Here is a 13724-nt window from a genome sequence, read left to right on the forward strand (position 1 = left end):
CAAAATGACGGACAGCCTTCAGATTTTTCCGTCACTGATTAAAAAAATCCGTCAATGACGGACAATTTTCGGTTAACGCGACCTCTGATATATATATATATCAGAGTGTGTGTTAGATTTTAACATTGTCTGTCATTTTGACATAATCATGTTGGAAAGATTCTTTGTCTGTGTAATTTGGTTCAAAAGGTAGGGTAGGCAAAAAACTCCATTTTCTCCTCCATTTTCTCATTTTCTCCTCCAACTTCAAATCGTCCGACATCGTTGTTTTATTGTTATTTGTAAAGGGCATTTGACTTTCTTTGCACATTCGCTTTGTAAACACTTGGTCGGTACTTCCACTTACGTCACACGTGACCTCCCAACATCATTATGTAATGCGTGAGGTCAGGCTGGTGCATTTGTGGTTAAAAAGTATAAAATATTTGAATGTTTTTTTTTAATGACCATTTCTTTGGCTACTCTACTAAAAATAAAGGTTCCAAAAGAGTGTTTTTACAGTAATGCAATAGAAGAACCATTTTGGTTCCCCAAAGAACCTGTTAGTGAACAGTTACAAAAAGAACCATTTTGAAGAACATTTAAAAATTATAAGAAACTTTTTTGACTATAGACGTTTTTCCTGAACGCGGAAGTCACGTCTGACTCTTAACCTGAAAAATGCTTTGCATTTCCGGTCTCCAGTGTTTCTAGTTAAAGTAGCGTATATTCCGAGCTGTTAATCTAATGTTAATGTTTTTAAAAAACACATGCCTCTATAGCGCCATCAGTTTACAGTGTTGCAATGACCGTCATGACTGTGCCTTACTCCTGAAAGTTTAATGAGTGTGTAAATGACACAAAGCTGCCGACTTTATTTGAATGGGTTCCTATGGAGACCGGAACAGGGGCTGGTTGCACCAGCTGTGTGCAAGTTACAACTTAGCCTAGTTGCAACGTAAAGGGACACTTAGTTACAACTTACGCACTACTAAATATTTTTGCGTTGCACCATTAAACTTAGTTTAAACGAAACTCTACGTATAAACTAAATATTTACGGAAGCATCTGGTCAGGAGTAATAAAATATGTTGGAATAAAATAGCAGACTGAATGAACTGCATCAATATGCTCTTCTTTTAACCGACAACCTTCAATCCTTTAGGCATATATGATGCTGCTGACATTTACACTTACGTACATATTAAGAGAGAGAACATTATGTGAATAAATGTACTTGTTTATTTTTTTGTGCATCTTCAACACCCCATCTACAGCGCGACTTCGTGTTGCACATGTCAGATGAAATAATAAATAAATGGCATTTCTTTTTTTTCTTTTTTTTTTATTGATCCTTATTTATTCATCCTTACTTACATAGACTAATGTTATTATTGTTTCGTTTTTAATGGAAACTTGTTTTTACCGTTAGTATATGGCAAAAGAAGTTAGGGGGTAGAATAGCGGGAGAGATTACAATTCATAGCATTTAAACAAGTTCTGCTGGCATATTTTAAGGTTTCTATTGGATGATTTAGTGTAAACATCATATTATGCGACTATACATTACTTTACAGAGAGCTTATGAACTACTAGCTAAGTCCTGCCTTATGAACAACTGGTGCAACCAAATAATGTATAGATTTAGTTACAAACTAGCTAGTAGTTACTAAGCTTCTAGTGTGGACTTAACGTTCCAGTTTAAGTAAGAATTTACGAATGGCTGGTGCAACCCTAACCAGAAGAGCATCCAATCTGACGTTAGAAATCGTAATGGCGGCGCTCATCGTTTACGCAGGTTTCATGGTTTCATGGACATTCAAGGTTCTTCATAGAACCAAGGATGCCAATGAAGAACATTTATTTTTAAGAGTGTAGACAAGATTGTTATTCCTCAGCTGGGAAGCTGCACTGAAACTGCAGTTTGGACCTTCAAACTGTTGGCCACCATATAAGTCTACTATATGGAGAAAAATCATGGAATGTTTTCCTCAAAAACCATTTTTGCAACTGAAGAAAGAAAGACATGAACTTCTTGGATGACATGGGGATGAGTAATTTATCAGGACATTTTTATTCTGGAAGTGAACCTCAAAAGCCAGACAGCACACATGTAAGCAGCAGACCAAAAAAAAAAAAACCCTCACAATTCAAGTCCTATTCTGTCAAAAGAAACAAAACAATCACAATTTGTGAGATTCAAACTTTTTTCAATTCTGAGAAGATGAAAGTCGCAATTGCCTTAATTTTTTATTCCGTTGTGGAAATAAGCCTCCATATTTTTAAAGCGGTCATGAACTGCCTTTTTTATTATTTTGTACAGTTCTCTGAGTTGAACTTACAATGTTGATAATTAAAGATTTTTACATTAAAAAAAAAATCTAATTTATTATCTAACTTTATAATTTAGAAGTAATAGGCTATTTTCTGTCCTGTTTTGACCCTCCTCTTTGGAACGCTCTGTTTAAATTGTTGTAGTTGACACAATAATACGATTTACTTTCCCCTTTTGCCTTGATTTGTGTCAATAAAAGTAAAACTGTAAACTGCAGTAGCTTGTACCTGGAGCAACATATTTCAGGTTTACATTCTCACATTTTTCCTATGAGACTGGATAAACAGCTGCTTAAATGTGAGCAAAATCGAGGCTGTGTTTTTCAGCAGTTTGTAAATGAGCGTCATGTTAAAGAGTTGGACATAGCCCTGTGCATGTAGAGCTAAGTGAGTGTGTCAGTTCAGTGAGGGACATCAAGTCGACTGCTGGAAACGACGCTCATTAGCGCCGCTCCTCAGAGCTCCAGGGCGAAGTAGTGATCTGTGTTTTCTTACCCTGCAGAACTTGAAGGGAATTTGAGTTGCCATCCTGATCCCTCTCTGAATATCTCCTTCTGAGAACACTGTGGGTAAATAATTCATACTTTATGCTGATGGAAATTCAGTTGGTGCTAAACTGAAGCAATATAAAAAAGACAGTGCACCGAATCTGATCAGCGCAGGAAGGTAATTTCTATCAGTGCCATAGGGATCGGTTTGACGCAGCTCCAATCAGTGAGCAAGTCCCGGCGCACTGTTGCCAGGGACCAAACAGATGCTTTTATCTGATCATCCCTCATTATGGTGTGTGTATGTGTATGTGTATGTGTTTGTAAGGCCAAATGATAGATGCTTGTCATTGTGTCTGGTTTCTAAATACAAAGCAATGGAATTTGCTATGACGAATGTTTGCTCCTGTGCACAGTACCGGACGGATGTACAGATGTTCTTCACACTGGTTAAATGAGCTCAAATTAAACACAAGCTGGATTAGGCAACTATTTGTCACCCACACAAATCTCACTAGAGGCACGTTTGAAATGTGTGCTGTTTTGAAACCTCGTAAATACTGCTGTGAGGCTTCTGTGAAGATATTTTGACATGCAATACTTGAAATGTTTAAGCCTGCAGTAAGACGTGTGATTTCGAGGCTGTAGGTTTGTTGTCTCAGTTTGTGTATGATTCATATGGACTGCAAAGCAGTAATCAATCAAATGATGTCCCTTTGCTGCTGAAAAAAAGATTCTGGAGTTTTTACTATCTGTTAAAGTCAAACTGGACACAGTTTTTTAACAAGACAATCAACTCTGTTAAACCATCTTTCCCAAATGAATGTCCTGCGGGTGTAGTTTTTGTGAAGGTCACTAGGGCATGTCCCAAGTAACTCTTAAGTGGTCCTCATTAATAATTTGTACAGCTAATGGATGGGTCAATGATGTGATGCTCATGTTTTGGACTGGATCTATTAATTTATTTAAAAAATACATTAATAATACAACTCATACATACAATGGCTTGAACATACCTCTTCTATGATGAACAATTAAAATTCCTTTTGATATTTTTGTGGGGCATTAAATAAAAATGTAGGACAATAAAACTCTCTTGCCATAGTTAAAAAAGATATTGTAACAGCTTCACTGCTTATCGTTATATGAAAGACTTTATATAATGTAATTTATAATTTATTACATTTGTAAAACAAAATAAAAACATTGATAAATATTCTTAAATTGGCATGGATTTCCTATTTTACAACGTGCCCCTCAGATGTTACAATGTACCCCACCTATGGGGCATGTTGTCACGTTTCACTTCCTTCCTTTTGAGGTAAATAACGAAAAACGTATACACTGTAAATATGAATTAAAATGATATATTTGTACTAGACAATTGTTAAAATAATGTGGATAAAGATTGTACTTTGAAACCCCACGTGGAGTTACATAAACCGTGAAATTCAAAAAGTGTTAGGTTGTGCCCCGCGCTCCCCTAGTGCGTTTTCATTTAAAAATGCAACTTTTGTTAGTGTTATGCCTGTTTACACTACTCGAGCATTTTCGACCCTTGAAAACTGAGACTTTCGAAAACGCTGCAGACCCTGTTTTAGGCTAAGTTTACACTGGTGTGTTTTTGTTTTAAAACAAATTTTTGTTGCAGTTACACCTGTCATTTACACTTTTCCGATGTTTTCGACCCTCAAAAACTAAGACTTTAGAAAAATGTTTTAGACCCTGTTTTAGGCTGTTTACAGTAGTGTGTTTTCATTTTACAATGCATAACTTTTGTTACGGTTACATCTGTTGTTTACACTATTGGTTCTCAATCCTGGTCCTGGGGGACCCCTGCTCTGCACATTTAGCATGTCTCCCATATTTAACACACCTGATTGAGATCATCAGCTCATTAGGAGAGAGATCCATGAACTGAACTAACCAGCTGATGATCTTAATCAGGTGTGTTAAATAAGGGAGACATGCAAAATGTGCAGAGCAGGGGTCCCCCAGGACCAGAATTGAGAACCACTGGTTTACACTACTCCAGCGTTTTTAACCCTTGAAAACTGATACTATTAAAAATGCTGCAGACACCTTTTTAGTCTAACACTGTGTCTACACCGGACACGAGGGGTGCAGTGCAGCACGACACGACGCGACAAAATACAATATCACCGATTATGCTGTCTACACTGGATGCGGCATGGGGGCGGTGCGGCGTGGCACGGCAAATCCCCGACAGTAATCTGCTGCCACGTTCTGTTTATGACGTGCTCACACAAAGTTGAAATGATTTGCAACGGTCGCTTTGTCGTGTCCAGTGTAGACAGACTTTAGATGTTGCGGTTTGGCGCGACGTTGCGCCGGTGTAAGTTCACGCTCAAGTTTTCCGTTTAAAAATGCATAACTTTTTGTCATGGTTACACCAGTCTGTTCACAACAATAAAATAAATGTCTATCTAACGGCACCTTTCCCATTTTTTCTTGTTGTTATGGAAACGACAAGTCTAGCTACTCACTTGTCATTGGTCAGCTGCCAAAAATGCGCTTGACATAGGGTGTTTTCTTCAGAAAAGTTAAACTTATTTCAACTTGAAAATACGCTCTGAGCTGCAGAAAAAGACGCCGGTGGTGGCGTTTAAAAAATACTATGGTTTACTCCATAGGGTTGTAATGTAAAACAGACGCTGGCAGTTAAAAAAAGACGCCAAGTGTGAACACGGCCTAACTTTTGTTATGTCTACGCCTGTCATTTACACTACTCCGGCGTTTTCGACCCTCGAAAACTGAGACTTTTGAAAATGCTGCAGACCCTGTTTTAGGCTAAATTTACACTAGTGCATTTTCATTTTAAAACGCATACCTTTTGTTATGGTTACGCCTGACATTCACACTATTCCAACCCTCAAAATCTGAGAGTTTCCAAAAGCTGGCATTTTAGTTTGAAAACTCTGGAGTTGCGTTTCAATGTAAACAGACCAACACAGAGACTTTTGAAAACAATGGCGTGGTTGCCCACAATAACAAAATGCTCATTATGAATGGCCATGTGACATCCCTGCTGAAAAGAAAAAGAAACCTTCACAGAAATTCGAATAGATTCCACTACAAATACCATTACAGACATTACAAACAATCAATCACAATAAAAATGTTTTTCTGTAGTGTGTTTTGGGACATATTCCATTCGAAATGTCCATTAAAACTAATATAAGTCCTGTTTATAACAGTAAAACAACTACAAATTTTGTACTGTATTGTACTGTATTGTTTCTATTGTTTGTTTGTTTTTTCAGCAGGGATGCGTTTTCAGTTGTGTGGTGTGGACAGAGTTTGTTTCTGTCCACACCACACCGAACGCAGTGAAACAGTGTTGACAAGGATCATTTTTATTTTGAGTTTATATCTTGGAATTCTTTTTCTTTTTTTTCCTCATAAGTTTATACCTCGCAACATTCCTCGTTTTGAACACTTGGCGGAAACAAGCATTCATACACTCACATTTATTCAGAGTATGTGGAAAATATACTGTTGTATCTTATCTCATTTATCATCGAGCCGGGTGTTTCGGGTTACAGGGTTTCGGATTATTTTAAAAAAATCGTCGGAGATTAGCTTCTGCTAACGTAAGCATGTGTTGTGTCCTGCAGGGGGAGCTGCTGAGCCCGTGTCGCTGTAGTGGTTCTGTTCGCTGCACTCACGAACCCTGTCTTATTAAGTGGATCAGTGAGAGAGGATCCTGGAGCTGTGAACTCTGCTACTACAAATACCAGGTCATTGCCATCAGCACCAAGAACCCGCTACAGGTAACTCACTGCTTTCTTGGGCTTATGTGGACTTAGCACAAAAGTGCAAAAGCATGTTTCAAAAGTGAAAGGACTGATCTATGAGTTCTTGATTATTTAATATTTTACCTCATATACCTCATTTTCAAATCAAATTACCTAAGAAAAAGGGGTCTAATGCCCCAGTTAGGATAGTTTTTACTAAGTCTCACATTATGAATTATTAGTCAGACGAGACCAATTCAGGTATTTGTCAGCTTGAGACTTGATCGAATGGATCATTGAATCAGTGAGTTTAAAACATTGAGTTTTGAACTACTGCAGTCGAATCAGCTGTATTCACAAATAAATTATTAAAGGGATAGTTCACCCCTGAACGAAACATATTACCCAGTGATTTACTCACCCTCAAGGCATCCTAGGTGTATATGACTTTCTACTATATGACTCCAATCGGAGTTATAATAAAAAAAAAATGTCCTGGCTCTTACAAGCTTTATAATGTCATGGGTGTTATTTTTCAATAACAATATTGCAATATTGCAGTAGATGTCAAATAAAGCACATCCGTCCATCATAAAAAAGTGTCTGACACGGCTTCGGAGGGTGAATAAAGGCCTCCTAAAGGGAATCGATGTCTATTTGTAAGAAAAAATATATATATTTAAAACTTTATAAACAGTAATCTCTAGCTTTCACTAACTGTTGTATATGCATTCACAACAGAACATTGTTCCGGCAGATGACGTAGGACATATGCATAGCGTATGTCATCTACTTTGTGCACTTTATTGGACTTCTTTTGGACTATTGAAAAATAACACCCATTCACTACCATAATAAAGCTTGGAAGAGCCAGGATATTTAATATAATTCCAGTTGGATTCGTCATATAGAAGAAAGCCATATATACCTAGGATGCCTTGAGGGCGAGTAAATCATGGGGTAATTTTCATTTTTAGGTGAACTATCCCTTTAAATGTGATTTATGAATCAGTATGATTCGTTCACCAATCAGACATTTTTATTAGGTCTCAGAGCCGGTCTCAAGTTCTTTATTTCAAAATAACTTTTCTGAAGTGTAGTGGAGGTGCTAATACACAAATGTGAAATATGTACAGTACATACATTAAATTTCCATATTTGAAATATATTGTCATATGAAGTTTCATAACATATACTACACATACATGTTTCATTTCTGACAACCATTAGTATTCTTTGAAGTACACTGCATGGCCAAAAGTGTGTGGACACCTGAACACAACACCCACATGTGTCTGTTGAGCAAAACCGTGGGCAATTCATTTCAAAACCGTGGGCATTAATAAGGCATCAGTCCTCTCTTCCACTCTTCTGGCAAGGCTAGACACTGGAACACGGCTGCAGGGAACATTGCTCTCATTCAGACAGTGGAGCATCAGCGAGGTCAGACACTGATTTTATACGATGGAGCCTACCTCACAGTCATCCCAAAGGTGTTCAGCGAGTTTCAGGTTGGCGTTTTGTGAAAGCCAGCCAAGTTCTTCTGTACCAGAGACAGTAAATAATTTCCTTATGGATCCCACTTTGTGCAGAGAGCATTGTTATGTTGGAAAAGAAAATAGTATATATATATATATATATATATATATATATATATATATATATAAGGCTTACAGGGCCGTATGCTTGACTGAATCAGAAAACACATTCATTAGAAGGTGAAGTTCACAAACTTTGGCCATATAGTGCATCTTGGGTTACCATGTATAAGATATGAATACGGTAGTCATTCCGCGTCGTGACATAGCCATCTGATGACTGTGCCATTGTACCACCACAATACAGAGACAAAATAGCAGTGTGTTTATTTTATTCCTTTCATACTGTTACCTCAAGTAGTTTATATGCTTTTCTGGGTTCAAAGCTTCTGCTCTCACTGATTTGAGAGTCTTTTACTTTGAGTCTTTTTTTATTTTCTTTTGATCTGACCTTCAGATAATAAATAGGCTATTTCTTCTTTGTTTTAGTAATTTTAAAGGTGCACCACAGAACTTTGGCTTCTTTATTGCCATCTGTGGTTGAAACAAAATTACAAATTACTCACAAAATTGTTTTGTTTTTTTATGGTGAATATACTTATGATTTGGGGTAAGGCAAGTAGTTTTGAATGGTCTTTTTATGTACTTGATCAATAATGGAGTTTTATTCATTTTTTACATCAAAGATCCTCAAATCAATCACTTAATCAATCAATCAATCAATCAATCAATGCTATTCAAACGTTTGGGGTTTTCAGGCTCACCAAGACTACATTTATTTACAGTATGTCACAAAAGTGAGTACACCCCTCACATTTCAGCAACCATTTTAGTATATCATCTCAAGGGACAATACTATAGAAATGAAACTTGGATATATTTTAGAGTAGTCATTGTGCAGCTTGTATAGCAGTATAGATTTACTGTCTTCTGAAAATAACTCAACATACAGCCATTATTGTCAAAATAGCTGGCAACAATTATTAGAGGTGCAGTAACACCCTGGAACCGAGTTACACTACAGCGGTCAGGGTCTTACAGAGGTTTTCCAAGATGGGTTCCATTAGGAACAGGCCTTGCAAGGCTCAGTCAACGAAGTTGAGCACTCGTTCTGTGCGTCAAGTGAACCTGGCTTCAAAAAAACAGATGCATGAGTGCTGCCAGCATTGCTTTAAGGCTGCTTCAAGTTGGAGAAGTAGAAGGTCAGCTTGTCAGTTCTCAGACATACACCGTACACTGCAACAAGTCAGTTTGCATAGGAGTAGTCCCAGAAGGAAGGCTGTTCTGAAGCTGGCTCACAAGAAAGCCCACAAAGAGTTTGCTGAAGACAACCTGTCCAAGAGCACGAATTACTGGAACCATGTCCTGTGGTCTGATGAGACTATAAGATAAACTTGTTTGGCTCAGGTGGTGTCCAGCATGTGTGGCGATGCCCTGGTGAGGAGTACCAAGAAAATTCTTGCCTACAGTCAAGCATGGTGGTGGTAGCATCATGGCCTGGGGCTGCATTAGTGCTGCTGGTACTGGGGAGCTACAGTTCACTGAGGGAAACATGGATTCCATTATGTACTGTACATTCTGAAGAAAGCTGAATTTTCATCAGCCATTACTCCAGTCCTCAATGTCACATGATCCTACAGAAATCATTCTGATCATATGCTTATTTGCTGCTCAAGAAACATTTATTATTATTATCAATGTTGAAAACAGTTGTAGAACGATTCCTAACCATGCTGTGCCAAGGTGAACTCAGGCGGAAACATAATTCTTCTTAGAACTGTTTGGCCCAACCGTGGAATATTGGCTATTATGTCTTTTTGATCAATTTAACACAGTATTAATTTAAAAAGTCTTACTGAGCCCAAACGTTTGAACAATAGTGTACTTTTTTATATTATCATTCTTTATTATTCTGTCTGGTAAGTCACTTATATTATCTTTGACTGTATAAATATTTTGCAGTGTCTACTTGTGTTTCATGTGTGCTAAAATGTGGTACTGGTACTGCACTATTTATTAGTTCATATATTTTTTTGTGTGTCTCCAGTGGCAGGCCATCTCTTTGACGGTGATAGAGAAAGTACAAATAGCTGCAGCTGTTCTGGGTTCCCTGTTCCTGATAGCCAGTATCTCCTGGCTGGTCTGGTCCTCCCTCAGCCCCTCGGCCAAGTGGCAACGGCAGGACCTGCTCTTCCAGATCTGTTACGCCATGTACGGCTTCATGGACCTGGTGTGCATCGGTAGGTCATTGGATGCTCAATAACTGCAGCCACCTGGCTCAGGGGGGGTTGAGTGAACAAGACATGTTGAATTACGAGGCCACTTTCCTTTTAAAACATAGGAAAATGTACAAGCAGAACTGAGAGGATTGTATTTTTCAGATAAACCACAGGGAGCCATGAGTAATTGCTGTATATCAAGTATTTTCTAAGTATTTACTGAATAAAATGCCTAGCAATGGAAAGGCTGTAGGACTAAGAACTCGAAATTGATTCAAAGCCACTTCCAGTTCAAATTGGCCGCAATACACTGGCTGTCACAATATGAATATGTACAATTCCATAAAATATATGAAACCATCCAATATTTAATGAAAGGATATAAAGCCTAGAAATAACACTATCAATGCTAACTTGGGTAGATTACTGAATACCACAGAGAAGTGTTTACTGCATTTAATACATTTTGGAAATAATAATAAAAAAATAGGTATGGCATATTAAAATAAAATGTAAGGATATAAACACATTTTAAAAGTAATACTTTTTTTGGCAAAGATGCCAAAAGAGTTCCTTTTGCTCCTGATTTTGGCTGAATTATTTTTTTAAGATTCATTGGCAGTGCAATGCTTTACCTGGAATTTATTTTTTATTTTTTCTTAAACTAAACTAAAACAAAACAAAACTCATGAGTTAGGACTTAAAGGGATAGTTCATCCAAAAATAAAAATTCTGTCAATTATTCACCTTCATTTCGTTTGAAACCCGTAAAATTCATCTTATGGATGAATTGACAGAATTTAAATTTTTGGGTGAACTATCCCTTTGTACCATATATTACAGTTTTTCTCAATTGCTTAAACACATTTCTTGAAATTATGCCTCTTATTTGCGAAACTCTAAACACAAATCCACAACTCCTAACTCAATTCCCCAAACTTCTTATATTGAGGTCAAAATGAAGCTCTCCACTCAAAACAACACAATCTTGCTGAAAAACCAAACTTTGCTCTCAGACATGACACACAAATCCTCAAAAACACACACACTACAACACAGTTTAACACACTGATGAGATAAATTCAAAACAATACAACCAAAACAATCCAAATAAAAAACTTTTCACATGATGAAAACAACAAATATATGCCTTTGCAAGTGTTTTATTCCTTAATTTAATGTACTGTAGAGTACAGTACAAAACAGCAAACAACAACAAAATATAATTTTTCTGCCCAGAATCCTGTCTTTGGTCTGGGACAGGCCAAAGAACCTCTTCAGCATCACAGGCTAAATTAGCCCTGGCCAGGCAGCAGGGGTCAAATCCTCTTGCATGCCTGATCCAACCCTGGCACTCATCAACTAAAATATAGGAGACTGCTTGTCTTCTTGTCCTTGCTCTTCCTCTGTCTCTTCCACGTTGTCGTCATCGTCCTCCTTCTTCTCCTCCTCTTCCTCTTTCACCTCCTACTCTTCCTCTTCAAAATTACACATTACTGTATGTGGGATACTGATTGAAAAAGACTGGATAGGATTCACAGTTACACTTGTACTGTACTAGTGGTATGAGAAAAAAAATAAAAATGCATTACAGTGTCATTGTGAAACAGCAAAGAAAAATAAATATGGGCACAAAGGTAAAAATAAAAATTAGAAAGTCTACTGTCAGATTTTGTAACTCCTGCGTTGTCCTGATCTGAGAAATGCACCAAAGTGACTGAGAAAAACTGTAAGCTGACTTTGGCTTCTTTTAGGTTCTGATTGGTGTGTGCTAAATTTTGACTCCTAGTGTTTCCACTTGGATAATTGTGTGCTAATTGAGCTCAAACTTCACAGATTGAGTGAACAATGTTGAATGCTTGTGCTTTCTAAATGACCACATGGTGTAAGCACTGAGAAATGTAGGGATTTGTGTGTAGAGTTTTGCAGTAACAGTTCACCAAATATAACTCATGTGTCAAAGCAGGGAATAGTGTTTATTGTTTAGGGAAATGGGTGTGCTTTTTCAAAAATGGCGTTATAGTTTTGAAATTTTAGTTCAAAAGACTGGTTATAGTGTTTTAGCAATTGAGAAAAACTGTAATAGTCAGCCTGTCTTGAAAGCATGATGTAGAAAAATCTGTTTCTCTATTAGAAAATTAATGGATTTTTTTTTACTTCCAGTACCCCAATGCTCTCTGTTCTAAATGGTACTTTCATTACTTGCTCACTCTCATTTGAAACGAACCTTCAAGTGAATTACTTCACAAAGGGCTCTTTCAGAAGGCTATTACAGTTTACAGACAATCATCCCTTCAAGGGATTTGGTTTGTTTGCCATTTATGTGATTTTACCATAGATTTTAAAATGTTCAATTGTTCTCATGCGGCCAAAGACTATCGACAGAATTTGAGTGAGAGAGAGCCAATATCTGATGCAAAATTGGATTAAAGTATTTTTGCTGCTACACTAGCATTCCCATTTAAAATGAAGGTTCAGCGATATTTGTGTATGGCGGTCTAATAGTGCACATATGACAGTAGTAATGGCCTCTCACCTCAAGTGTTCTGCTCTTCAGAGGAAGTAGGATGCACTTTTGATTGAAATTCTCCCTGTTTGCTGTTAACAATTGCGATATGCAATTTGGAAGTGAACAGACCAAATATTTCAGACTTTCTGTGGTATTTAATACATTGTCACACTGGTCCAAAGTATTACTGGGAAGGATATGCTGAGTTTGATCTCTGGAGGAAAGATGAGACAATGAGAGAGTCTAATCAGGCCAGCTTAAGGAGTGATCGCTATAAGAGAAAACACACACTGCTGCTCCCTCACGATCTGGATACAATTGAGGCAGTAAATAACACACACACACACACACACACACACACACACACACACACATTATATCGGTCTTTTTGTCTCTCAGAGGAAATGTGCTTCTAATTAAATGATAAAATTGTGTTTCAATTAAGCATCAGCTGAACAGCTTAGAGTTGCATTGCTGTAACAAAACCACTTTCAGGGAAGATGGGGGGTTGAGAATGCTGCAGAAAAAACTAGAGCACAAAAAAAAAACAGTTCACTAATGCAAGTATTACAGAACAACAAATATAAAAAAAAAGTGTGGGACAAAAACAGAAATGTGAGGTTAATTGTGGGTTAGTTCACTCAGAAATGAACAGTGTGTCATCATTTACTCACCCTTGTGTCATTCCAAACCACTTAGACTTTGTTTGTCTTTGGAACACAATATAAAATTCTGTATTTTAATAGATTTTAATACTTTTATCCATGGATTGAAAGTCTATGTAATCAACATTTTCAAGCTTCAAAAAGTACATAAAGACATTGTAAAAGTAATTTATAAGAATTGAGCCATTTAATTCAAGTCATGATCACTTTATGATTTAAGCTTTTAATCACAAA

General features: G+C 37.2%; 1 protein-coding gene across 1 annotated transcript in view; it reads left to right on the plus strand.

The window, feature by feature from the left end:
- The window catches only part of marchf4a (membrane-associated ring finger (C3HC4) 4a), a 61503-nt gene that overhangs the window by 31284 nt on the left and 16495 nt on the right, over positions 1 to 13724 (plus strand). The window contains exons 2-3 of the mRNA XM_073842094.1: positions 6440 to 6595; positions 10145 to 10337. Coding sequence (XP_073698195.1) covers positions 6440 to 6595; positions 10145 to 10337 — 349 coding nt within the window. The remainder of the gene's footprint in view (positions 1 to 6439; positions 6596 to 10144; positions 10338 to 13724) is intronic.

This window comes from Garra rufa, chromosome 6 (assembly GCF_049309525.1).
Source record: "Garra rufa chromosome 6, GarRuf1.0, whole genome shotgun sequence".
Taxonomy (NCBI): domain Eukaryota; kingdom Metazoa; phylum Chordata; class Actinopteri; order Cypriniformes; family Cyprinidae; genus Garra; species Garra rufa.